At 39.6% G+C, this 26,914-nt stretch overlaps 3 protein-coding genes across 4 annotated transcripts in view; 1 reads left to right on the top strand and 2 right to left on the bottom strand.

The window, feature by feature from the left end:
* Positions 1–12,389, bottom strand: part of LOC6037174 (homeodomain-interacting protein kinase 2) — a 195,795-nt gene extending 183,406 nt beyond the window's left edge. Inside the window, 1 exon segment of the mRNA XM_038260061.1 lies at positions 11,541–12,389. Within this exon segment, the coding sequence (XP_038115989.1) occupies positions 11,541–11,817 (277 nt within the window). The 5' untranslated portion in view covers positions 11,818–12,389.
* The window catches only part of LOC6037180 (coiled-coil domain-containing protein 102A), a 28,035-nt gene continuing 11,944 nt past the window's right edge, over positions 10,824–26,914 (top strand). For both annotated transcript variants that reach the window (XM_038260065.1, XM_038260062.1), the window contains exon 1: positions 10,824–11,335. In XM_038260065.1, coding sequence (XP_038115993.1) covers positions 11,240–11,335 — 96 coding nt within the window. In that variant the 5' untranslated portion in view covers positions 10,824–11,239. The remainder of the gene's footprint in view (positions 11,336–26,914) is intronic.
* Positions 25,994–26,685, bottom strand: LOC6037178 (lysozyme c-1). Its single transcript, XM_001847060.2, has 3 exons — positions 26,477–26,685; positions 26,250–26,414; positions 25,994–26,188 (listed from the first exon to the last, which is right to left on the bottom strand). The coding sequence occupies exons 1-3, from the start codon at positions 26,616–26,618 to the stop codon at positions 26,049–26,051; spliced, it is 447 nt and encodes a 148-aa protein (XP_001847112.1). The 5' UTR covers positions 26,619–26,685; the 3' UTR covers positions 25,994–26,048.

The raw sequence follows: 26,914 nt of genomic DNA, 5'->3' as shown, positions 1-26,914 counted from the left end.
GCTTTTCCTCCCCAATTCAAAAATTTCCACACGCACAGAAATACACATACACACACACAACGAGTAATCGCGCTTGGCAGGGGGCGGGTGGTTCGGCAGAGGACACACTCCTGCTGCTCCCTCGGAGATTGACCACGGAACGGAACCGACGGCGGACGACGACGACGACGCGTACGTGCCAGTTGAAAGTCTGTTAATGAATGAAATCGCTGCCCCGAGATGGCCGCCCGAAACGAGAGCGTGAGAGAAGAGAGCAAGTTTGACGTTTGTCAGCAGCAGGGGTGGACTTTGACAGCGCTGTGGGATATGGTGTTGGCAAGATGGCCGCGCACGGCGGCTGGAAAAGAAAAAGGGTGACAGGCGGCGGCGGCAAAACTAATGAACGGTAAAATGGAAATAAGCGATTTGTGTTGGCTGTGTATTGCACTCAACCAAAACAACTTTTAAAACATATATGGCCAGCCATATAACCAGTTGAGAAATCATTAGTTTTTAATTCATAAGGCGACCTTATACATATTCGCATAAAGGGTAGGATTTCAATTGTGCGAATATTTGGTGTGCAAAGTGTGCAATAAAAAGTTAAAAATGATGTGTTCCTTCTAAAAATCGATTATCGATTATTATTGCGCGTATTCCCAAAAAAGACACGCGGCATATCCGCCTCGAAACGACGCGCTGTCAAATCCCATATTGCGCATTTTGTGTGATCTGGAAAAGCCGAGGGAAATGCCTTAGAATATGCTCTACCGAAAAAACATCATATACACTCAACCCCGGTGGTTGGTCACTTTTTCGTTTGACACTTTTTTAGTTTGTACCCCGTTGGTTGGTCAAAGTCAAACTAAAAGTCAAAGTAGTTATGTCACAGACATAACCGGAATGGCGTAGACTTACGTAAAATTTATATATGTGGACATGTGGGTTTTCCATATATTAATTTGAAGAATTAGCTATATATATTGGAAGGAACACCCATTCGAACGGCAAAGAGAGGAAAGAAAGAGACGAAGGAATTTTAGCGAGCCGAATGGGGGGAGAGGGGGCATAGGGGTTGGGGCGAGAGCAGCCTCAGAAAGCTGTGCAATCTGTCGCCCCCGAAGACCAAAATTTGTTCCTGAAATTTAAATTCAAATTAGCTCGCTGCCTCGTCCCGGGTGGGACGAGGGCAACTCTTTCAACACTAGAATTTGATGAGACGTAAATCTTTCAGAAGCGCATTTTGAAAACATTTTAAAACATTCAATTGTTTCAATAGTTAAACTTTTTTGCCAACAATGAAAGTTTTATAGCAAATTGCTGAATAATTTTCGAATCGAATGGCACATAAATCGTGTCGATTCGATTAGAGGAAGGAAGATATAAGCGTTTGACGGATGACGCAGTAATCCCGGGCCTTCGGCCCGGGTTTTTTGGAATGACACCCCAGTACCTTCGACAAAGACGTAAGTCTACGTCAAAAAGTGACGAACTGTCACTTTTTACACGGCGCTCACGCACAATATCAAAACAAACGTTTGGTAGTGTGTGTGAACTCCGTGTAAAAGGGGTATCAAACTGAAACGTGACCCCGTTCGTTTGACAACAGTTGGTGTCAAACCATCGGGGTTTGAGTGTATTTAAAATTTAATGTTTGACAAATTAGAAAATTTTAAAAAGTCTTAAATTTTTAAATTTAAAATGCACATATTTAAAAAAATCAAAAACGCAAAAAAAATAAAATTCATAAATAAAATTGAAAATCCAAACCTAAAAATTAATGCATTTGTAAATTTTGAAATTCTAAAATTCATAGGCAAAACAATAAGGCTTTCTAGTCAGAAATTTACCAACACATTCAAAGTTCAGTTTGTATGGGAGCTGTCAATATACAGCAATTCCATTTGAAAAGAGCCTAAACCAAAAAAAAAGTTCTCCGATCGGGCTCAAAATTTTTCTGGGGGTTCCTTGGCCAAAATAATTAGACCCGTATTTTTTTGTTTGGCCATTAGGGTGACCTACATCGTGCTAGGGTGGTTCGAAAAATGGCAATTTTCGTCATTTTTCGCAAAAACCACTTTTTTCTAAAAATCATATCTCCGCGCCATTTCATCCGATTTTAGCTGTCTTAGATGCAAAAGAAAGGTGATGAGTTTGGCTATTTGGGAAAAATAGTAAAAAGTTCCAAAAATCTAGTTTAACTATTGAAAAAGTCGTATGAAAACTTAAAATGGCGTTTTGACCGTGTCTGGACCAAAGAGCCTATGTCTGAAAATATTTTTATCGGATTTCTCGGAAAATTTCACATAACATATCAAAAAATTGGCGATGTCGAACCGTACGTTTTGGAGATACGATTTTTTGAAAATAAAAACTGCGTTTTTCGACGCGCCACGCGCAAAAACGGGAAAATGACGAAATCGGCAAAAAATCAACTTTTTTCACTAAAACTGCGATAACTTTAAAATTTCAGCGATGACCTATAGATGTTATGGTACCAAAAGTTGCGTCTTTTAATTACGAAAATTTTGATACTTTTTGATATTTGGGTTCGCTCCCGCGTGTGGCAAAATGTAGCCAGAGTTACGACAATGGCGCAGTCTGTAGGTTTATTAAATAAAGTGAGTAATTTCTCCGATAACGTTTGTTTTGATGGTCCCACAAGAAGTGATTGAAGTAATTGTAAAAGTAGTGTTGTGAAATGTGTTGATGAGCAGTTTCCTGAAATTCAGCAGGTGTTTTCTACTCCTTGGACAGATGAAGAAAGGCGGTAAGTTTTAGTGACTTTTCAACGGTGTTTTGAACGAGACGCCATGTTTAATCGCATCAATGTGTGTGGCCCGCAAAGTATGTTGGGTTCGAGACATGTGAGAGTTGGGTCGACAAACCGCAGTGATTGTGCGCAATCCTGACCAATGTCGGGCCGATGTTGATCAGACATCGTGCCGAAGGAATTCATTTTGTCAGGTGAATGTTGAGTCGACGAGACATCCTAAGGGTGACCACTTCTGCCCAATTTCGGCCCGATGATGATTAGATATCACGCAGAAATTATTTTTTTTGTCTGATTCGGTGTTTTATGGCGTGATTTGTAGAAATAGTTATTTTTTTTTAAAGGATTTGTTTATAAAAACAAAAATAGAAATTGTCGAATGATTGGTCAAGCAATACTGGAAGTGGTAGCACTTCAAACAATATTTTAAATGTTCTGATTCTGATTGGAACGGTATATTGAAATGCGCTGAAATATTGAGTTGACGTTGAATGGTTGGAGTTATGCAATTCGGCTACATGTTGTGGTCGAAATCAATTCGATGTCGTTTGTTTTGGAGCTGACATTAAAAGGATCGTTCCGTGATGAAATTTGAGAGTGAGTCAAAAAAATGGAATACGCTAGACTTATATAAAAATATTACAGGCAACATGAAATGGTGATAACTGTTGATTGGACACTAAAAAGGTAAACATGAAAGTTAATACAAGAAATAAATTAAACAATTTGTGACTTAGATGAATTTTTTTTTTGACAAGCGATGCTAGTTTGCCGGTAAATTTGTGAGACGAGCGTTGCTCGTTGGCCACTAAGAAAAATGTGTGACGAGCGCCTCTTGTATCTTGAGACGAGCGTTTTGTGAGACGAGCGTTGCTCGTTGGCCACTATAAAAAAAATGTGTTACGAGCGTTACCCGTTGGACACTAGACCAAAATCTCGTGAGACGAGCGTTGCTCGTTGGCCACTAGGACACAATTTCGTGAGACGAGCGTGCTCGTTGCCCACTGTTGTGAGACGAGCGTTGCTCGTTGGCCACTGAAAGTGAAATGTGTGAGACGAGCGTTGCTCGTTGGCAACAAAGACGCAATTTTGTGTGACGAGCGTTGCTCGTTGGCCAATAAGAAGGACTTTTGTGAGACGAGTGTTGCTCGTTGGCCACTGAGGAAGAATTTGTGAGACGAGCGTTGTTCGTTGGCCACTGAAAGTGAAATGTGTGAGACGAGCGTTGCTCGTTGGCTACAAAGACACAATTTCGTGAGACGAGCGTTGCTCGTTGGCCAATAAGAAGGACTTTTGTGAGACGAGTGTTGCTCGTTGGCCACTGAGGAAGAATTTGTGAGACGAGCGTTGTTCGTTGGCCACTGAAAGTGAAATGTGTGAGACGAGCGTTGCTCGTTGGCTAAAAAGACACAATTTCGTGTGACGAGCGTTGCTCGTTGGCCAATAAGAAGGACTTTTGTAAGACGAGTGTTGCTCGTTGGCCACTGAGGAAGAATTTGTGAGACGAGTGTTGTTCGTTGGTCACTGAAAGTGAAATGTGCGAGACGAGCGTTGCTCGTTGGCTAAAAAGACACAATTTCGTGTGACGAGCGTTGCTCGTTGGCCAATAAGAAGGACTTTTGTGAGACGAGTGTTGCTCGTTGGCCACTGAGGAAGAATTTGTGAGACGAGCGTTGTTCGTTGGCCACTGAAAGTGAAATGTGCGAGACAAGCGTTGCTCGTTGGCCAAAAAGACACAATTTCGTGTGACGAGCGTTGCTCGTTGGCCAATAAGAAGGACTTTTGTGAGACGAGTGTTGCTCGTTGGCCACTAAGGATGAATTGGTGAGACGAGCGTTGCTCGTTGACCGCTTAGAGGGACAATTGTGAGACGAGCGTTACTCGTTGCATACTGAGAGTAAAATTTGTGAGACGAGCGTTGCTCGTTGGCCACTAAGGAGGATACATTGTGAGATGAGCGTTGCTCGATGGCCGCTAGAAAAAAATCGTGAGACGAGCGTTGTTCATTGGCCACTGAGGCAAAATTTCTCCAGACGAGTTTTGCTTGATGGGCATTAACACGAGCCACCATGTCAGGATCTTTGTGTAACTAGCATTTTACGGTTACGGAAAGAAACATATTTGGTAGAAGAAATGCTACGTTTGAAACAAGGATAGATATTTAGGAAAAGACAAGACTTAATAAAAGGTAGCTTGTACCTCTATACGACTTTTGTTGGAACCGTTGGTTGAATTCTAAGGAATTAAAATAATGATTGCGAGCGAAAAATCGTTGGGTTTGAAAATTTCAATCAGTTTTGAGCAAAGATTTAAGAAACGATAGCCTGAAACCCTACACGGCTTACGTTGGAGCTTTTGATTGTATTCTAGGGAGAAATTAAAATATTGATTTGAGCGAGATAAATTGGTGGGTTTGAGAAATCCAACCGGTTTTGAGCAAAGATTTAAGTAACCGTACAGGCTACTTACGTTGGAGCTTTTGATTGTATTCTAGGGTGAATTTAAAATGTTGATTTGAGCTAGAAAAATCGGTGAGTTTGAGAAATTCAATCAGTTTTGAGCAAAGATTTAAGAAACGGTAGCCTGAAACCCTACACGACTTACGTTGGAGCTTGTGGTTGTATTCTAGGGAGAATTTTAAATGTTGATTTGAGCGAGAAAAATCGGTGGGTTTGATAAATTCAATCAGTTTTGAGCAAAGATTCAAATAATTCTATAATTGAGCAACGATTTAAAGTATTCTAGGGTGAATTTAAAATGTTGATTTGAGCTAGAAAAATCGGTGGGTTTGAGAAATTCAATCGGTTTTGAGCAAAGATTTAAGAAACGGTAGCCTGAAACCCTACACGACTTACGTTGGAGCTTTGATTGTATTCTAGGGTGAATTTAAAATGTTGATTTGAGCTAGGAAAATCGGTGGGTTTGAGAAATTCAATCAGTTTGAGCAAAGATTTAAGAAACGGTAGCCTGAAACCCTACACGACTTACGTTGGAGCTTGTGGTTGTATTCTAGGGAGAATTTTAAATGTTGATTTGAGCGAGAAAAATCGGTGGGTTTGATAAATTCAATCAGTTTTGAGCAAAGATTCAAATAATTCTATAATTGAGCAAAGATTTAAAGTATTCTAGGGTGAATTTAAAATGTTGATTTGAGCTAGAAAAATCGGTGGGTTTGAGAAATTCAATCGGTTTTGAGCAAAGATTTAAGAAACGGTAGCCTGAAACCCTACACGACTTACGTTGGAGCTTTTGATTGTATTCTAGGGTGATTTTAAAATGTTAATTTGAGCTAGAAAAATCGATGGGTTTGAGAAATTCAATCAGTTTTGAGCAAAGATTTAAGAAACGGTAGCCTGAAACCCTACACGACTTACGTTGGAGCTTTTGATTGTATTCTAGGGTGAATTTAAAATGTTAATTTAAGCTAGAAAAATCGGTGGGTTTGAGAATTTCAATCAGTTTTTTTAAAGAAATGGTAGCCTGAAACCCTACACGACGTACGTTTGAGCTTTTGATTGTTTTCTAGGGAGAATATAAGATGTTTATTTGAGCGAGAATTTTGTTGGGTTTGAGAATGTAAATCAGTTTTGAGCAAAGATTTAAGTAACCATAGCCTGAAACCCTACACGCAGAAAAATAAGCCATATTTGAATCAACAAAACGTTTTGTTGATTTGAAAATCTAGATTTTTGTTGAATCAACGTTAAAAGTCAAAGCAACATTATCAAAACAACAAAAGATTTTTGTTGAATTAAGAAAATCAAGGTTTGTTTCAACGCAAAATCGGCGTTGATTATATTCAATAAAAATTTTGTTGAATCAAACCTCGTACAGGCTGATTCTACAAAATATTTTATGCGTGTACACGATTTACGTTGAAGCCTTTGATTTCATTCTAGGGAGAATTTAAAAATGGTGTTTGCGAGCGAGAAAAATCGTTGGGTTTGAGAATTTCAATCAGTTTTGAGCAAAGATTTAAAAAATTGTAGTTTGAAACTCCACACGACTTATGTTGGAGCCGTTGATTGAATTCTAGTGAGTATTAAGGATGGTGATTGCGAGAGCGAACAATCATGTTTTAGAACTTTGATTGAATTGTAAGGAAAATTTAAACCTGATGATGAATGCGCTGGAGGGGTATTGTTAAAATTGCGAAATTTGAATTGTTTATTCAAAGCGGAATACAGGAGAAGGAAAATGTCGCAGATAGGGCGGGCAATGATGGTAGAATTTAAAGAATGCATAAATGAGCACAAAATGTTGCAGAGATATTGCCTGTGACCATTCGAAATGTTAGTGCCGCAATTCGAATGTTTCTTGATTCTCCGTTAGACAACGGAGATGCACACGAAGCGAGAGCAACCTCGTGTGCAATGAAATGAGCCTGCTCTGCGGGTGCAACTGTATAAGTGTGAGCGCGTCGTCTGGGTAGATTGAAGTGTGCGCAACGCGCACGTTGGTAGAGGAAAGAGAGAGAGCGAAAACGAATGTAGACGCGGATGTGTCGTGAGAGTGTAGCTGATGAACTTCGGGATGAACTCGCGCGGCGTGATTGAGGAAATTGAGAGTGTTACGCGTGTGTTTGTTCGCTTGTTGACTGTGTCGGGACTGGCCTTCGGGTTTCGGGATTCAGAAGAGTTCTTCAGTCTGGCGTTTAATCCTGAAGCGAGCGGTTGAGTTTTATGTGGTGGGTGGTGGGACCATAAAACGAAACGAAGGTTCGCTCCCGCGTGTGGCAAAATGTAGCCAGAGTTACGACAAGAAGGTTGGCACATTTGTCCATACAAAAAAAAAAACTTTTATATGGAGCGTGGACAACCGCCATACCCCCTCTAAAGTGTTCACGTGGTTTATGGATGGTCCCTAACCATCCATCACTAACAGAAATCATTAACAGAAATTTTGACATTCCTCAAATCAACAAAGGTTGTTTTTGGTTACCATGTCTACTCCGTACAGTTGTATGTAATACTGCGCCAAGGAACTACCCGCCGTGGAATCAGAGATTAAATGCCGGGTGACCAGCTCGGAGAAGTGCAAGTATGACTTCTACATGACCTGCGCTCAGTGTCGGGTTGATCCTGTCTGTGTTGGATCGAGGAATCAGATTGAGAAAGCATACACCAGGTGGCAAAAGCGGTGATCAATTAATTGGAATGCCCAGCGACTGTTTACCTTACAAATCCCTTCTACGGCAGTCCGGTGCTGGCACTCAGCTTCAACACGACTTAAGGATCTTAAGACCGAGCTGCGACTGCCTTTCAAAGCAAAGACCAGCCGTCCCTTTTTGCTTTCCATGACAATTTACAGCTGTAAAACCCTGGGAACCACTCCATAAATACGGATTGAGAGGATTTATCAATTTCATATAAAAAGGTAAAATTTAATGTTTCATTGATGATTTACAACACATCACCTTAGGCGTCATCCATAAAGTACGTCACGCTCTAGGGGAGGGGGGTTCGTAAGTGTGACAAAGTGTGACAAGGGGAGAGGGGGTACGTGAGACTGTGACGTCACGCTAGACTATTTATTTAATATTGAACTTTTTTTTTAAATATAGCTTTAAAAATTTAATGTTTGATAACTTTTACTCATAAATCAAACACGATTCAAGGCTTTATGAAACAGAGTTTTTGATGATAGATTTAATATGCTTCAAAAAACTGTAATGGTGATTTTTATCACTAAACATTGAACAAAATTTAAAAAATCCAAACGCAACCTGTAAAAATAAAAAACACTCTCGAATGAATTCCAAATTTCAAAATCATCCTTTTTATGAATCATGCCACACAGTAAAACAATGTTTACCTCAATTTAGACTCAAAAAGTGTCATTACACCAGAAAAGTGGTAAAATTACTCATTTTCAGAGGTAAAATTACACATTTTTTCTGACATAAAAGATGTACCCCTTCCCAGATGTAATATTACCATGATTTTTACTGTGTAAAATTGTACAAAAACAAGATAGTGCGGAGGGGGTCCGACAAAACGTGACGTACTTTGTGAGGGGGGGTCAGAGCCAGCGTGACAAAGTGTGACATAGGGGGGAGGGGGGGTTAATTTTGGCCGATTTTAGCGTGACATACTTTATGGATGACGCCTTATTAAAAAAAAACAAGCACGAAATATGTCAGAACCAAACAATTTGTTATTTCAAACTTTCGCTATCATGGATTCGTCGGCCCAATCATTGCCCTTGCTCTCAGCCGTATTAGCACTGCTTATTTTTTGAGGAGCAACGACTGATAAAAGTTGGACACATGGAATCTCTGGCTGGCTTTCGCTGAATTCACAGTACGAACATGACCAATCCGAATTTTCCACTGCCATTTTAGAGTCTACGCTCTGGGGGACACTGCAGGCAAAGACCAAAATTTTTCTTTTTCCTTTTTCCTTTCCTTTTTCAGTTGTCAAAACAAACAAATCTTTGAAAAAAAAACCTTAGTTTACTTTGATGAAAATGTTTCTTCTGCAGACCCGTAACGCTGAAAACATAACGCCTAGAGCTTCTAGGATTCCAAAGGGTAAAAAGTAACGGAGCCAACAATTTCAATGACTTTTCCTTGGACTGTTCTCTCTGGATTACTCTGTGGCTGAAATGCAGCTGATTTCGTGCAGGTACTAGCAACACTGCTTATTTTTTTCCCATTTTACTGGCAACAGAGTTGAGGAATGAAAGAGAAAGATTGATGAAAACCAAAACAAAATATTTCTGGCTCGCTCATCCCTCACCGAAACAAACCAGCTGAGCTGAGAAAAAAATTAGACGGCTTTCGGTCGCCTCTGCCATCCTCTACGGAATCTGTCCAGCAGAATTTTGCTTGCTTGTATACTTATAAGGCTTTCTAGGCCCAATGAAAAAAATATAATTTAACTCAAAAATGACGAACTCCTCGTCACAGTATCCTGATGCAAACAATGATCGAGCTGTAGCTGTCACAGCCCTGCGAAGTATGTTGGCTGACATATCGGGCAGCCAGCCAAAAAAAACCAGCTAGAAGTCGCCTGACAAAAAACTTTTGCTAGAAAGAGATAGGAAACCTGATGCAAACAAACGTCCAGTTGTCATGTAAACATACTTTGAATGTGTTGGTAAATTTCTGACTAGAAAGCCTTATTATAAAACAGCTCTTTTACCAGTAAGAAATGCTTGTGCTTCAACAGACTCCTACTTTGAAGATGTAAACAAAGTGGGATCACTCGAAAATCACGTTACGCATTCTCTCTATTCAGCACCCAGGGCAGGACACAATCGACATCAAGCAATAACGTCTCGAATCGCACGACAGCAGGACTTCAATCTAACAGGGTGGACATTTGAAGTGTCGAAATTGGAATTGGGTCCTAAAATGAAGCTTAGATTGCTGATATTATTGTTTACAGCGATAAAGCTTATTTTTCTGAGTAAAATGACCCTTTGTACGACCACAAAGAGTTTAAAATTGATTTTTAAATCAATTTAGAAAAATTAACCTCGCAGTCCTTCTTGACAGAAAAGCTCCTACTTGACAGCTCGTTCCAAGGGGACCATAGTTGATCCACCGAAAAAATGTTGTCTTGTCAATAACTTTTTTTGCATAAAAATGAAAAAAAGTGATCAGAAATGGTTTTTAATCGTGTTTTTTACCGTTGTACATAAAAATTTACATAGGGCTTTAGTACCCAATTCTGCTTGCTTGTATACTTATTATAAAACAGCTCTTTTACCAGTAAGAAAAAAAGTCATGCTTGTGCTTCAACAGACTCCTACTTTGAAGATGTAAACAAAGTGGGATCACTCGAAAATCACGTTACGCATTCTCTCTATTCAGCACCCAGGGCAGGACACAATCGACATCGAGCTATAACGTCTCGAATCGCACGACAGCAGGACTTCAGTCTAACAGAGCGGACATTTGAAGTGTCGAAATTCGAATTATAACGAATCCCTTGACGAATCTCGTTTGTAAACCAAAATCGAGAAATTTGCACACCCCTACCGCATCAGACATGCGATCCACAACCTCCTCGTGTGGAACATGTGTGTGGATGTCGTGTTTGCGTGCGCGACGCCACAACGAAACGTCAAACCACCACACGCCAGCCAAAACAAAAGTTTTGACCCGTGCAAAAATGGCAGCGCTTTGCGTACCGTAATCTCCAATCAAAATATCGCGTACAAAACGGTAAAATTGTTGTCCCAGTTGTGTTCAATCGCGGTTGCGATAACGTTGGTTGGGTCGTGCGGTTAATATTGGGTTAACGCTGTGAAGAGAAGAGAATTTCAAACGGATTCCGGAAGGGCTGCCCCGCAGACTCCGGAAGCTGCGGAAAAAAGAACAACACAGCACAAATCTGCCGAAAAAAAATCAATAAAATGCTAATCTGAGGAAAAAAGTGGATGCTTGGTCGCACCGCGTCGTGTGAAATGTGCTGAAAAATTGTTTTGAAATAATTTGAAATTGTGTGTAAAGAGTTTGAAAGTGATTCGACCGTAAAAATGTCCCAAAGTGCTCCCAGAAGACATCCGCCCAGTGGCGGAAACACCGAGGTCATGTCGGCGAAATTCGGAGACACCGAGTGGGAGGCCAGAGAGGTAAAGATCCGGGGAGGGAGGGGCGGCTCACTGGGGCAATGAACGCAATTAATCTTTTATTAGGAGCACGAAATTACAACGTTGATTGCTTTTAGGAAAGGAGGACTTTGTTTAGTATAATTATTTTGGTCGAATCGTCTTTCGTCTACTAATTTTACATGGTGTAGGCTCAAATTCAATTGGCAATCTGTCCTTCCCCACATACCTTCATCATTCTCTTCCTCATCCTCATCATCATCGTACTCAAGCTCACTGTAGCGATCGAACTCGTTCTCCTCATCTTCCTCGAGTGCAAACGGATTCGCCAGCACCAACTCTTCCGTCATTCCGGCGAGCTTTCCCGTTTCTCGACTCTGTCGATACTCGCCCTCACCGTAACTGGCTGATTCGGAATCTTCCCGTTGCCACCGCCGTTCGTCACGTTCCTCTTCCTTTCCCTCGATGCAACTCAGTTGAATTAGCTTAACCAGCATGTTCCACATGGACCGGGTTGCAAAACAGCTGTTCTTCTGAGTTGATTCTTCTCTGTTTCTCAATCTGACCACACGTGATGCTTTTTTTCTGGGATATTTGCTTTCTTTTCGCAAAATTTACTCTATTCTTGAATCATCACTAATTTTATCACGTTTTCTTTTTCTCCGCTCTCTTCTAGGTAAGCCACATGCTTCCAAACTTTCAAGATCACCCGCGTCGGCCACACGTCCCGAAACTCGGCGCACGACTACAGCGCTGTCCGTCAGACCCGCGGGGGCCGCACGCGGAGGCAAATCATTCCCCGATCGTTTACACTATTTTGTTCTGTCGGCGACAAAACCAACCCGCATCCCACCCTTTTTAGCTTCTTTATCGCTTTTCGCGTGCATCACATTTTTGTGCTGTTTTTTCTCGAATTCGCGATCACAAAACTGTTTATTACCTTCCACCGCTGCTGCTTTCTGTTTACTTGTTGCAATCGTTTCAGTTGTGCGATACAAAATCGTACGCGAAATGTATGCCCATTTAATTGTCAAAAGGCATGAACTGTGCGCGGTGCGCTAGTGCTGAGCTACTGACCGGCGAGAGTCATATCGCGCGAGGACAATGCCAGTTGATGGTCAGCTTTTTATTTGGTTTTCTCCTAGCAGAGAGTGAGATAAACACGCCGCCGTCGCCCATCAGAATTGTTAGTAGAAAATCAGAGGTGCAGTGAGGGGAAATTTAATTGAAATAAGTCGTTTAATGTGCAAAATGGGATTTTCATAAAAGAAATGAGTAGGTGAAGCTTATAATCTGACAGTTCGTTGTATGGGCGAAACCAAAGGTATTGCCGGTTTAAAGAGTTATAACCACTTTTCGAATTTCGTTAGGGTGGTCCCATACACTTTTCCCTTAAAAATTAGACATTTTCAAATGAAGATAACTGGAATTTAAAAAAAATACTCTGGGATTTTTTTAGCATCCTCTGGCTTGCTTCCGCTGCCGCTGCTGCCCATTTGCAATTTTTCTTGACCGATTCCTTCCGAAGTGCATACACCGCTGAAAGAGGAGATCTAGCACTATACGTTGAAAACTGATTTTCGAAGGTTTGCTTTGGGTTTGCTCAGATGCTTTCTATAAATTTGGTTGTAGAGGGTTGTAGGTTGCAGATAACAAGATAAAATGTTGGTGTCTTCGACAAAGTTGCTTGGATTGGCAAGCCCAACAATTTTCTAGAAGTTAAATCATAGATTATTAATTACCTAGATGTCTCACTTCGGGATTTTTCCATACATCAAGTTGGCGACACCCCTTTAGCGCTCCGAGCGCCACCACAGTCGAGTTACAGGTACTAGATTGTTAAACAAAATCATAGTACTCTATGCCAGTTTGATGTTTGTTTTTTTTTGTCAAAGTGTCACGGTATTCCACACGCGCTCTCACAATTTGCTTTTCCGTCGTTGATTAATCGCGAAAAAACAGGAATATGGCAGGCCAATGCCAACAGCGCAGGTGGCGGCAGCGGTAGCAGAAGTGGCGAATCCAGGAGATACCAAGCAGCAGACCAAAACAAAGGAACAAGAAGAGTTGATCCACCTCAAGCCGATCATGAACAGTGCTTCCTCGGCGACGAAACCGTTGCAATTTTGCACCGCCCGTACAGGTTGAAACGTAACGTGTTCACACGTCACCGGGTCATCGACGGTGAGCGCATTTAACAAAATTCTGATCTTCGAAAAGATGAACGAAGGTTAGTTTCAAAACAGCATCATGAAGTCTGGTTTGTGAAGATGATAGTATTACATTTTGCTTTTTTCAGATAAGAAAAAAACTTCAAAGCTTCCGGCAGAACGCGAGCATGAATCTGACTAGCATCAAGGCGAATCCAGCTATAATTTCGCACAGTTTTGCCGTACGTGTTTCGATTATAGAAGTGCCACTAAACCCCCCGGCAGACTCGAAATGATAAGAAATACAGAACCATTTAATGTGCGTTTGGACAAACTGTTCAAGGAATTTATTATCAAATGGTTAAATATTTACAGAAATAAATAAATTGCGACAAAAATCCTTGCATCTTGTTTGCATTGTAATCCTTTTGCCATCAGGCCGGATAGAGCAGAAGCTTCGATTAGTCGTAGAATCCTGCTATGCAGGCTCCAGCATGTATTTGAAATTGACCGTTCGATTTCCGCTGGTTTTTTAGAGTCCAGCAAAAAGAAGGCTGCGCGCTGAAGAATCGTCCGTTTTGGTGGGCTGGAATGGCGGAATGATTGGCAGGGTAGCTTTTCCAGAAGTAATTTTTTTTGGCGAACTTAATTCTACTCACTTGCCGACACGTCTCCATGCCTAACGGTGGGCACCACCGAAGGAATCGATTCCGTCCATGTGATTTGTGGGCAGCCCGAATCCGAGGAATTTTATAAAGAGCTTTTAAAAACCAACGACCAGTGATTTCTAGTTCCGCTGTCGTTGACAGAAAATAAACAACATGAAAGGCAACAGTTGCTACGATGCAGCCCAACCACTTGAACTGAAACTTGGGAGATTTTTTTTCTCGTCATTCCCAAAGGGGTACACCCAAAATTAGTAACTGTGAATTGCCACCAGTCGCAATTTTGGCGTGGCGGTAGTGTCACCAGCCCCAACAGGGGAGTGGCGTATCTATATATATTTAGTCTATGGTTAAATGGATTCCCAAAAATATTCTGGAAAAGTTAGACGTTTAAAATCACCCTAATCGGGAACCACCCAAATTTTCAACCAATCCCCTTTCTATTTGCAAAAACTCTTCTGAAAAATAGTGCGTCCATCCCGGGAATACCCGGCACAAAAATCCCGGGATTTTTCCAAAACCGGGAATTCCCGAATCCCGGGATTTTTCATATTTTGTCCCGGGAATTCCCGAAATTGAAAACATCAAATTTTGGTCTAGAAATTCAGATTTAGTTGTGGAAATTAGTAATCGATAAGCATTTTAAAGCATTAAAATTTGTGTTCGGCATATAACAGCATTGTTTAAATTTTTGTTTACAGATCCGCAAAATGCTTTGCGCCTTAGATATTTTGTAATAAATTTTATTTATTTAAAAAAATACTTATTATTATATTCACGTATATTTATGACTTTAAACTTGAAAAAAGCATAATATTTCAAAAATCATTTAACTTTTCATCATAAACCGGCATCTGGAGCAAATCAGGACAAAAGTAACGAATTAAGACAGCTGTTTAAGCTAATTTGTTTTTGAATGATATTCTGATTGTTTTGATTGATTTCGATTACAACAGGAACAGATCAAAACAATTGGTACACCGATTTCCAAATTTATTGCTCTAAAATCTCCTGTACCTATTCAAACTGCAGTCCCGATTATCCCCAGTTGGTAGTAGGTTGGTAGTGACTTAAAGATATTTTTTTAAATATGTTTTTAAATATAAAACATATAATTCTAAACTTATTCAAAGTTTTACATTGTCTGATATAATTTTATTTCTTGTTGTTTTAGACACTTTCAATGAAATTGTATAAACTGTTGTATAATATAAATAAAAAAATAAAAGAAATATATTCAAAATTCTGGTTCAATTAAATTCCAAAGCACATCAAAGAACACATTTTTTAATGTGTTTTAAACTATCTAAAGACTGTTGTCCTTGTTCAGATTGAAGTGTAGCTTATCACCATTAACAGTTTTGAGCTAACAAATATAATGAAAACATAGATTTTATGACTGCTGCAAAAATTTCCCGGGATCCCGGGAATTCCTGGGATTCAAAAAATATTTTTCCCGTTTCCCGGGAAATTCAAAACCCGGCAAAATTGGACGCCCTAAAAACACCAAAGCTCCAAAACATTATCATTTTTCGGAAAATCCATTTCCCCTCAAGATTGCGATCTAGACCACTGTAGAATGGTTCGAATTCTCGAAATTATAGGAAATTTTCTCAGCTGAGCAATTCTCTACGAAATAGGGTTCAATCCGGCAGAAACTTTTTTGGCGCCTTCAGTATGCCCTAAGAAACCATTTTGTATCAGAGCAATTCCAGCTCAAATCAGGATTTTTTCTGGTACTTTTGTACCCGACCCTCTCCGATTTCAATGAAACTTTGTAGACATGTTATCCTAGGCCTATATAAGCCATTTTTGTGTATATGGAGCCAATAGTACTCGAAAATAACATTTGAGAAGGGCGTAAGGTATTTAAATATTTTTGTATGTTGCAATTTAAAAATTACTGTATTTCGAAGCCGTTGCGTCGTATCAAAAAGTGGTCAAAGACAAACTTGTAGGAAGTTCTACGAGCTTTCTGGAAAAATACACTGAAACAAAAATACACGCCACTTATATGAGATTTTTGGATTTTTAAGTCTAAAACTTAAATTTAAAGGTGACGTCACGATTTTTTTTCGTTCAAAATTTTTGAGGAAAAGAGCCTAAGATGTTACCAAAAGACTGGCCAAAAATGCAGGATGGTATGTCTCTCCTGAAAAAAACAAAAAACAAAAATCATTTACTAAAACTGTTTTTTTTTTTAAAGTTGTCTAAACGTCGAAATTTTCAAAAACCGGTAGTTTGAATCGAATCCCCAGACAATTTTACATAAATGTCTCCATATTGACCATTGTCCTATGTCCAATCCTTGGGAAGATACAGCGGTTTTAAAAATAAAAATGTGGAAAAAAATAGTTTTTTGGTGGATTTTGGCAATTTCTATATGACAGACTTGGTTTTTGAGTCTCGTAAATATTTTTACCGGAAAGCTCGTCTAGTTTCCCATAAGTTTGTCTTTGACAGCATTTCAATTGGATGTAAGGGCTTACAGATATAAGCTTAATTACATTGCTAATAACTGAAAATAGAATATTGTTTCAGTGTGGTAGAAAACTGGATAGTAAATTAGCTTACGTAAATATCAAAACGAGTCAAATCAAAAAGCTGTCACAGGCAAACTTATGGGAAATCGGAAGAGCTTTCCGGTAAAAATATGTACTAGACTGAAAAACCAAGTCTGTCATATAGAAATAGCCAAAAACCACAAAAAAAAAACATTTTTTTCAACATTTTTATTTTTAAAACCGCTGTATCTTCCCAAGGATTGGACATAGGACAATGGTCAATATGGATACTTTAATGTAAAATTGTCCGGGGAATCGATTCCCACTACCGGTTTTTGAAAATTTCGACGTTTAGACCACTTTTCAAAAAAACAGTTTTAGTAAATGATTTTTGTTTTTTTCAGGAGAGACATACCATCCTGCATTTTTCGTCAGTCTTTTGGTAACATTTTAGGCTATTTCCTCAAAAATTTTGAACGAAAAAAAAAATCGTTACACCACCTTTAAATTTAAGTTTTAGACTTAAAAATCAAAAAATCTCATAAAAGTGGCATGTATATTTGTATCAGTGTATTTTTTTTCAGGAAGCTCGTTCAATTTCCTACAAGTTTGACTTTGGCCACCTTTTGATACGACGCAACGGCTTCGAGATACAGTAATTTTTAAATTGCAAAATACAAGAATATTTAAATACCTTACGCCCTTCTCAAATGTTATTTTCGAGTACTATTGGCTCCATATACACAAAAATGGCTTATATAGGACTAGGATAACATGTCTACAATGTTTCATTGAAATCGGAGAGGGTCAAGACAAAAGTACCAGAAAAATTCCCGATTTGAGCTGGAATTGCTCATCATTTGTTTGTCCATATAATTTTCCGTACCAATTTTGCAGCTGTCCATACAAAAATGATGTATGAAAACTAAAAAATCTGCATCTTTTAAAGAAATTTTTCGATCGATCGGCAAAGTTGTAAGTATGGTCCTTACACTGAAAAAATGCTACATGGTAAAAAAAATGTGGTGGTTTTTAATTTCACTTTTTGTCACTAAAACTTGATTAGCAAAAAATCCCATTTTCTATTTTCTGATATGTTTTAGGGGACATCAAATGCCAACTTTTCAGAAATTTCTAAAACGGGCAAAAAATCTTTGACCGAGTTATGAGTTTTTGAATCACCACTGATTTTTTTCAAAAAAAAATTCAACTTCATTTTTCGAAGTAAAATAGAACTTGCAATCAAAAAATACTTGGTGAAATTTTGATAAAGTGCACAGTTTTCAAATTAAATCCTATTTTGGGTAACTTTTTTGAAAATAGTCGCAGTTATTCATATTTAAAAATTAGTGCCCATGTTTGCCCACCTTTGAAAAAAATATTTTTTGAGGAGCTGAGAAAATTTTCTATACTTTGCTTTTATGAATTTTGTTTTGCTGAGATATTGCCATGTAAAGATTTAAAAACAGGAAAATTGATGTTTTCCTAGTCTCACTCAAACAACCCACTATTTTCTAATGCTTGCAAAACAACTTAAGTCCGTTGCAAATATTTTTCAAAGTGAATTTTGTCGATGTTTTCGAAAGCAATATTTTTTTTATTTCATTTTAACATTTGAAAAGGGCGTTATATTGAATGATATTGAATATTGATATTGATATTTAATTAATAGTGGTTTCGAAATGATTGGAAAATTTTACAAACGTTTCGTATTTTAACTTTGAAAATCGGACCATTAGTTGCTGAGATACTAAGTTAAAAAAAAAATATCTGCGACTATTTAAAAAAAAAAACAATCCTGAAAATGGCTTTAACTTGAAAACGGTGAACTTTATCAAAAATTTCACTGAAGTACTTTTTGATTGCAAATTCGACTTTACATCGAAAAATGAAATTGAAAAATTTTAGCGACCAATATTTCGATTTTTTCCAGTCGGTATCTGATCGAGGTACAAGCAAGACGTGTTTGTTTTCGCTAGAGCACCGAAGCTTCTAATCGTTCAACGGATCAAGGGATCCACCGCCGACTTCTCGAAGGTTGACCTTACGAGTGCGTACGTGACACGCGTGACAGTTCGTGAACGTGAATAGTGCGTGTAAGCCAATTATCGCCGGTCAAGTTCACCATCAGCAGCCGAACCACAAAGGCAACCCTCCAAACCGCGAAGCGTGTTTTGGAGTTTTCGAAAACGTTTACACAAGGCATTGTCTAACCGCGAGAGCTAGACAAAGGAGCACCACCGAATACAATAGCAAACGGACGGTTTGTTTCATCCTCATCAACTCGGCGTGGCAAAATCTAGAGTTAAGTAGAAAATCATCTCCCCCTCCCCATGTCTGGGGGCGAAGGCGGCATGGAAAGCGATGGCGAAGATGACGAGGCTTCCAATGTGCGCACAAAGATCTACCCTAATGGCTCAACAGGGCCGTTTATTGTCTTCTTTCGGCCCAAATTGAAACCCCTAAACCTGATCAGCATCACCCGAGATCTAACGAGAAAGTTTTCTGGCGTATCCGAAATAAAACGTGTCCATGCTAACAAGATCCGCGTAGTTGTGAATAACATCTCTCACGCCAATGAAATTGTCACCTGCGAGCTTTTCACGCTCGAATATCGAGTTTACATCCCTTCACGCATCGTTGAGTGTGATGGTGTTGTCACAGAAGAGGGCTTAACCCTAGAGGAGCTGTATGAGTGCCGTGGTTACTTCAGAAACCCTGCCGTGAACCCCGTGAAGATCATTGAGGTTAAACAACTGTTCTCCTCCTCCACACAGGATGGCAAAACGGTTTACTCCCCTTCGAACTCTTTCCGAGTGACCTTTGAAGGATCCGCTCTGCCAAAATACATTGAGATAGACAAGGCTCGTCTACCTGTTCGACTTTTTGTCCCCAAGGTAATGAACTGCCAAAAATGCAAACAACTCGGCCATACCACAGCTTACTGTTGCAACAAGGCTAGATGCATCAAATGCGGTGAAGAGCACGATGATAGTAGCTGTACGCAAGCTGCTACCAAGTGCCTCTACTGCGACGAGGACGCCCTTCACAAACTCTCGGATTGTCCGACGTATAAGCAGCGTCAGGAGAAACTTAAGCTTTCTCTGAAGCAACGATCGAATCGTACTTTTGCTCAAACAAGCCACCGAACCACTCAATTCTGGAAACATCTACAATATACTGCCTTCCGACGAGACGGTCGCCGACTCGATCAATGCGGGCGCGTCAACGTCCGGGACGGGTAACTCGAGGAAAAGGAACAATGGATCACCAAGCATCCGCCGAAAAGAAATAAAGCTATCCCCACAACAAGACAGGATCCCTAATTTTCAGCCAACTCCCCCTGGAATCAACCCCCCCGGTTTCCCCCCATTGCCAAGGCCCCCACCTCTGACCCCCAAACCAAATCCTAACAAACCTAAGCAAGGATTAATCGGTTTCACAGTGTTGATTAACCAAATCCTCGATGCGCTCCAGATTTCCACCGGTGTTCGAACCGTGGTAATCACTCTGATCCCTTTCGTTCGGACATTTTTGATCAAATTATCTGAACAATGGCCCCTTATTTCAACAATCATATCCTTCGATGGATAATTCAACGTCGAAGATGAATGAAGAAATTTCTGTTCTCCAGTGGAACTGCAGGAGCATTGTTCCAAAATTAGATTCTATTAAAATATTATCTCACGAAACTAAATGTGAAGTATTTGCTCTCTGTGAGACATGGCTTCCACCCAACGATGATGGTCTGAATTTTCCCAATTTTAATATCATTACCAAAAATAGAGACGACTCCTACGGAGGGGTTTTGTTAGGCATAAGACACGGTTTAACATTCCAAAGATTGAATCTTCCTTCTCAGCCTGGAATTGAAGTAGTTGCGATTCAGGTTCAAATTAAGAATAAATGTTTTTCAATAGCTTCTGTATATATCCCGCCCAAAACAAGTGTTAATCGTCAACAGTTAAAAAACATCGTTGAAATGATGCCTGAGCCAAGACTTATTCTCGGCGACTTCAATTCTCATGGGACAGGATGGGGTGAATTGTACGACGACAATCGAGCAAATCTTATATATGACTTATGCGATGAATTTAATCTAACTATTAAGAACAGTGGTGAAATAACTCGAATTGCTAGACCTCCTGCAAGGGAAAGTAGATTGGATTTGTCAATTTGCTCAAGAACACTCTCAATAGATTGCACCTGGAACGTAATTCAAGATCCCCATGGTAGCGATCACCTTCCTATTTTGATTTCAATTGCGACAGGAAATCAACCTGTAGAACCAGTCAGCTTTACATACGATCTTACGAAAATATAGATTGGAAAAGATATGCTCTCATTATCACCGAGGCGATTGAATCAATAGATCCTCTTACCCCCAAGAAGAATACACCTTCCTTGCAAATCTCATCCACAGTAGCGCGATCCAAGCTCAAACAAAACCAATACCATCAGCTTCTTCCCGAATGCGACCTCCATCTTTATGGTGGGACAAGGAGTGCTCGGAAGTGTACTCTGAGAAATCAAATTCTTTCAAAATTTACAGACGAACGGGTCAAATTGAGTCTTACGAACAGTACCTCCTTTTGGAGATTAAGTTCCAAAATTTAGTAAAATGTAAAAAACGAAACTATTGGCGAACGTTTGTTGATGGGCTTTCACGCGAAACCTCCATGCGTACTCTTTGGACTACAGCAAGAAGAATGAGAAACCGAGCTCCCAAAAACGCTAGTGAAGAGTATTCTGATCGGTGGTTGCATAATTTTGCCAGAAAAGTGTGCCCCGACTCCACGATTCCCAAACAGAAAAGGTATTCGAATGATCTTGTATTCCCGGAACTATCATCCGCGTTCTCGATGATAGAATTCTCGGTCGCTCTCCTTTCATGCAATAACACTGCCTCTGGAATGGATGGAATTAAATTTAATCTCCTGAAAAATTTGCCTTCCGTTGCAAAATGTCGACTATTAAACTTATTCAATATTTTCCTTGAACAAAACATCGTCCCAGAAGTCTGGAGACAAGTCAGAGTTATAGCTATTCAAAAACCGGGTAAGCCGGCCACCGATCACCATTCATATAGGCCCATTTGTATGCTATCGTGCGTGCGAAAGTTATTGGAAAAAATGATACTTTTCAGATTGGATAAATGGATGGAATCAAACGGATTATTATCAGATACTCAGTTTGGATTTCGTAGGGGCAAGGGAACGCAGGATTGTTTAGCGCTGCTTTCAACCGAAATTCAACTAGCTTTCGCTAAAAAAGAACAAATCGCTTCAATTTTCTTAGATGTAAAGGGAGCATTTGATTCAGTGTGCATCGAGGTGCTAGCAGATAAACTCCACAAAAGTGGACTCCCACCTTTATTGAACAATTTTTGTATAACTTACTCTCGGAAAAACACATGAATTTCATTCATGGTAACGTGACAATCACAAGATCTAGCTTTATGGGCCTTCCTCAAGGATCATGTTTAAGCCCTCTCTTGTACAATTTCTATGTAAATGCAATTGACTCTTGCCTCGATAACGGGTGCACAATAAGACAATTGGCAGATGATTGCGTTGTATCAGTTACTGGTCAGTCGGCCAACCATCTTTCTGAACCTCTGCAGAACACTTTAAACAATTTATCTCGCTGGGCTATGGAATTAGGAATCGAGTTCTCAACTGAGAAAACGGAAATGGTCGTCTTCTCCAGAAAGCACAACCCCCCCTCACTGAAGCTGTACCTACTGGGAAAACTTATAATACAGTCCCTGGTTTTCAAATATCTCGGTATTTGGTTTGACTCGAAAGGTACTTGGGCTTGTCAAATAAGATACCTGAAACAGAAATGCCAACAGAGAATAAACTTCCTCCGAACAATCACGGGTACGTGGTGGGGCGCACATCCCACGGACCTCATTAGGCTATACCAAACGACGATACGTTCAGTATTGGAATATGGATGTTTTTGCTTTCAATCCGCCGCGAAAATCCACATGATCAAACTTGAAAGAATACAGTATCGTTGTCTGCGCATTGCCTTAGGATGCATGCACTCAACTCATACGCTGAGCCTAGAGGTACTTGCAGGCGTTCTTCCGCTGAAAACCAGATTGTATCAGCTCGCTCACAGAACGTTGATTCGTTGTGAGATTAGGAATCCATTAGTGATCCAGAACTTCGATCTTCTTCTCGACAAAAATCCTCAGACTAGGTTTATGACTATCTATCACAACCACATAACCAAGGAAATCTCACCTTCAAACTTTACTCCCAACCGCAGCACAATAAGCAGCACGCATAACCCATCAGTTTTATTTGATTTATCTATGCAACAAGAAATCAAGATGATACCAGCAAGTCAACTTTCGCAATTAGTACCGCATATTTTTTGTCTAAATATAACCATATTAAGGCGGAAAACATGTTCTACACAGACGGATCGCTAATCGAAGGGTCCACAGGCTTCGGGGTATTTAATACGAAAGTAAGTGCCTTCCACAAACTTCAAAATCCTGCTACAGTATACGTAGCAGAACAAGCTGCAATTCATTATGCACTAGGGATCATTAACCTGCAGCCACAAGATCACTACTACATATTTTCTGACAGCCTTAGTACAATTGAGGCTCTCCGGTCGTTGAAATCACCCAATTCCTCGTCGTTCTTTTTTCATAAAATTAAAGAAATCATGAGTTTACTGGTAGAGAAAAAATACAAAATTACTCTTGTTTGGATCCCTTCTCATTGTTCTGTATTAGGAAATGAGAAAGCGGACTCGTTGGCAAAGCAAGGTGCCTTGGAAGGATCCACTTACGATCGTATTATCACTTATGACGAATATTTTACAATCCCTCGTCAAGAATCTCTTGTAAGCTGGCAAACCAAATGGGACAAAAGCGAAATGGGTCGATGGCTTTACTCTATCAGGCCAAAAGTTTCTACAACTTCGTGGTTCAAACACATGAATGTTGAAAGGGATTTCATACGCGTAATATCAAGATTAATGTCAAACCACTACCTACTCAACGCTCACTTATATCGGATTAACTTAAAAGATGACAATCTCTGCGGTTGTGGAGAGGGTTATCACGATATCGAACATATTGTTTGGAACTGTCCAGAGAACCTTCACGCTAGATCTCAACTCTTAGACTCCCTTAGGGCCCAAGGAAGACAATCAGACTTCCCTGTTCGTGACATTTTGGCAAGTCAAGATGTGCCATATCTTCTCTGCTTGTACCGCTTTCTAAAGTCAATTAAAGTGCACCTGTAACACCATCAATCTCGCAAGCATCGCCACCCTGCAACCTAGCAATAGTAACATCTGATAAAAACTAGAACCTTAGCCCGCACAGAAGCAAAAGTCCGTCCTTAAACATAATGTATTATTAACCTCGAAACAGCCGCGAGTATTCGGCTTTCCCCCTTTACTAACCCTAGCTTTAAGTAATTATGTAAAAATGATATCCGGCTCCGTAAAACTTTGGTAGATGAGCCTAAATAAATAAAGACAGTTATAAAAAAAAAAAAATATTTCGATTTTTTGAAAACATCAGTATTGATTCAAAAATTCATAACTCGGTCAAAGATTTTTTTGCACAACCTGGAAATTTCTGAAAAGTTGGCGATTATCGTGTGAGCAGCAGCGTCGGGAAGATGGATTTTTGTGGCGTTCTTTTTGTGCTGTATTCGTGATCGTGTTCATGTCGAATTCTGTGGATGGTACGAGGCCGTATGTTTAGATTCTTGTGTCTCTATTGTTTTATTTGTGGTTCCATGTGCAGTATTAGTTTTACAATTATTTTTATTTTTTACAGCTTCCTGGAATTATTTTAAATTAAATGTCTACATGTAGATTTGTCTACTCACTATATTATTTATTTAAATGTTCATATTATTCCTGATCCTATTCCTTTCTTGTAACATACCATCTCATACCACCTCATACCATATATGATCAAATTGCTTAAATTAACGAAACTTTCTAAAACAGCATGGGAACCATCTGGAGCATTTATATTTTAAATTACTGCTATTTTTTCACAGCTTCCTGAATTCATCTTGATTATATTTATTATATTTATCATATTTTTTTTATTATATTTATTTTATATACTATATTTATTATATTTACACCCAAAGTTAAAGAACGAGGGGATAGTCCTGACGAAAAGAAACGTGTGGAAAGTGCTATTTTGCGAGAGTAAAGTCCTCTCGCGTGTTCATTCGTTCATTGGAACAGTTCATCCTATTGAGTGGCTTATATGGACAAATGACCACTACTTAGTTATCGAACCATGGTGGCCCATACGGCAAAGGCACGGTTCAATATGTCGAAGGTCTTGGGTTCGAGTCTCGGTACCGGTACTTTTTTTTATAGATGAACTTTTTTTGAAGATGAACCATGAGTAAAGTACTCTCAGTAATTTCGAGATTTATCCTCTCCGTCCGCACACAGTACCATTTTACTACCGAATCGTGCTCTTTATCCTCTCGTATGCCGATACCTAGTTCTGGGTGTATTATTAATCATTATTACAAAACTATATGCTTATTAGATAATACACTACAGACTAACATTTACACTTACAAACATCCAAATCATGTAATACATTACGCATTCAACCATTTTCATCGGCCCGATGAAATTCCTCTAACCCCCATTCCAAACCTCCCAAAAATATTCCGTCCACTTTTAAAAGTCGCATGGGTTCCCTGCACTTTTGCCACTAGTGAACAACAAAAACATCCCCTCCCAAATCCACACGGGACTGTATGGGCGTAGCCTTGGAGCACAGTGTGGAAATTTCCGTTCTTAGACATTTTTGGTTGTACCGGGCAGCAATCAAATTGTCTAAGAATATTGAATTGACCATTGTGGCACCCCCTACAGCGTGGTGCAGACCCGTAATGCTATGCTATGCTATGCTATGCTAACCTGGAAATTTCTGAAAAGTTGGCATTTATCTTCCCTAAAACATATCAAAAAAGAAAAATAAAAAAATAGTGTTATTTTGCAAATCAAGTTGTAGTCACAAAAAAAGAAATTGAAAACCACCGAATTTTTTTACCGTGTATCATTTTTTCCAGTGTAGTCCGTATCCATACCTACAACTTTGCCGAAGACACCAAATCGATCACAAAATTCCTTCAAAAGAAACATATTTTTGAATTTTCATACATCATTTTTGTATGGACAGGTGCCAAATTTGTATGGAAAATTATATGGACTTACAAATGAAGAAAAATGGCTTCTTTGGGCATACCGAAGGCACCAAAAAAGTTTCAGCCGGATTAAAAATACAAAAAAATCGAATCATCGAAATCTCAGAGAATTGCTCAGTATAGTAAAACTCGACAGTTATTAGATATTTCTATATTAGTTTTACTGGTTCCACCAAATAAGTCTGTATTGGAATTCACAACTTGCAGCTTGTCAGACTGGGCAGCGTTTTGCCCTCGCACCGGTTGATCCACCCGTACCAGGCCCTGTAACCGTGTCTTTTCCAGATTTTCTTCGCGCAGGTCGCCGCCGAAGAAATATTATCCGATAGTAAAGCTTTAATGGGAATTTAGAGTTGTTAGTTGCAGATTTAACAGTTTTCGCATTCGCAATTTACCTGAACACTTGAGCTTGCACTCGTTTGAGGTCTTCTTGGATTTGTCCTGGGGATCGCACCAGTATCGGTCATTGATCTGGAACAGTCCCCAGTCGGTTGACCCATTTCGGTTGTTGTTCTTCTTGGTTGTATCCATTGCGCTTTCGTTCTGAATTAGGCAGACCCCTAGTTCATAGGAAATTTGTTATAATATTAGTTTGTCAAAAGAACTTACTAAGAAAACTTACAATTTGGTAAACTGTCTTTGCTGAAACCATTATCCTGCAAAGCTTTCGCCAGTGAACACTTGTCGAACTTTTTTGCTTCACCAACTGAACTCACGACCAAAATTACCACCCCAAGGGCAAAAATCTTCTGCAAAACAGCCATTTTCACTGGAAATCACTTCTGAACTAGACTCGACGATGATTCAAACTCCACCAGGAACGAAGCCCGACTGAGCTTTTATTTATACCCCTCACCGGGCGTTATCAAAGGCCTCTCACTGGCGTAAAAGTTGTCTGTTTACTTCTCGTTCTGAATCAAGAAACCACGTTGGATGTTGCGTTCCGGTGAATCCCCGGGGTTTGCCGGCGGATAGTGTCTCAAAACGGTGGGATTGAGTGGGTTATAATCATAAATATGATTAATTTTAAATTTTCTTTTTTTAAACATATTTTTTCAAA

Source organism: Culex quinquefasciatus, chromosome 3 (genome assembly GCF_015732765.1).
Source record: "Culex quinquefasciatus strain JHB chromosome 3, VPISU_Cqui_1.0_pri_paternal, whole genome shotgun sequence".
In the NCBI taxonomy this organism is placed as follows: Eukaryota; Metazoa; Arthropoda; class Insecta; order Diptera; family Culicidae; genus Culex; species Culex quinquefasciatus.
This window is presented reverse-complemented; position numbering and strand designations above follow the sequence as displayed.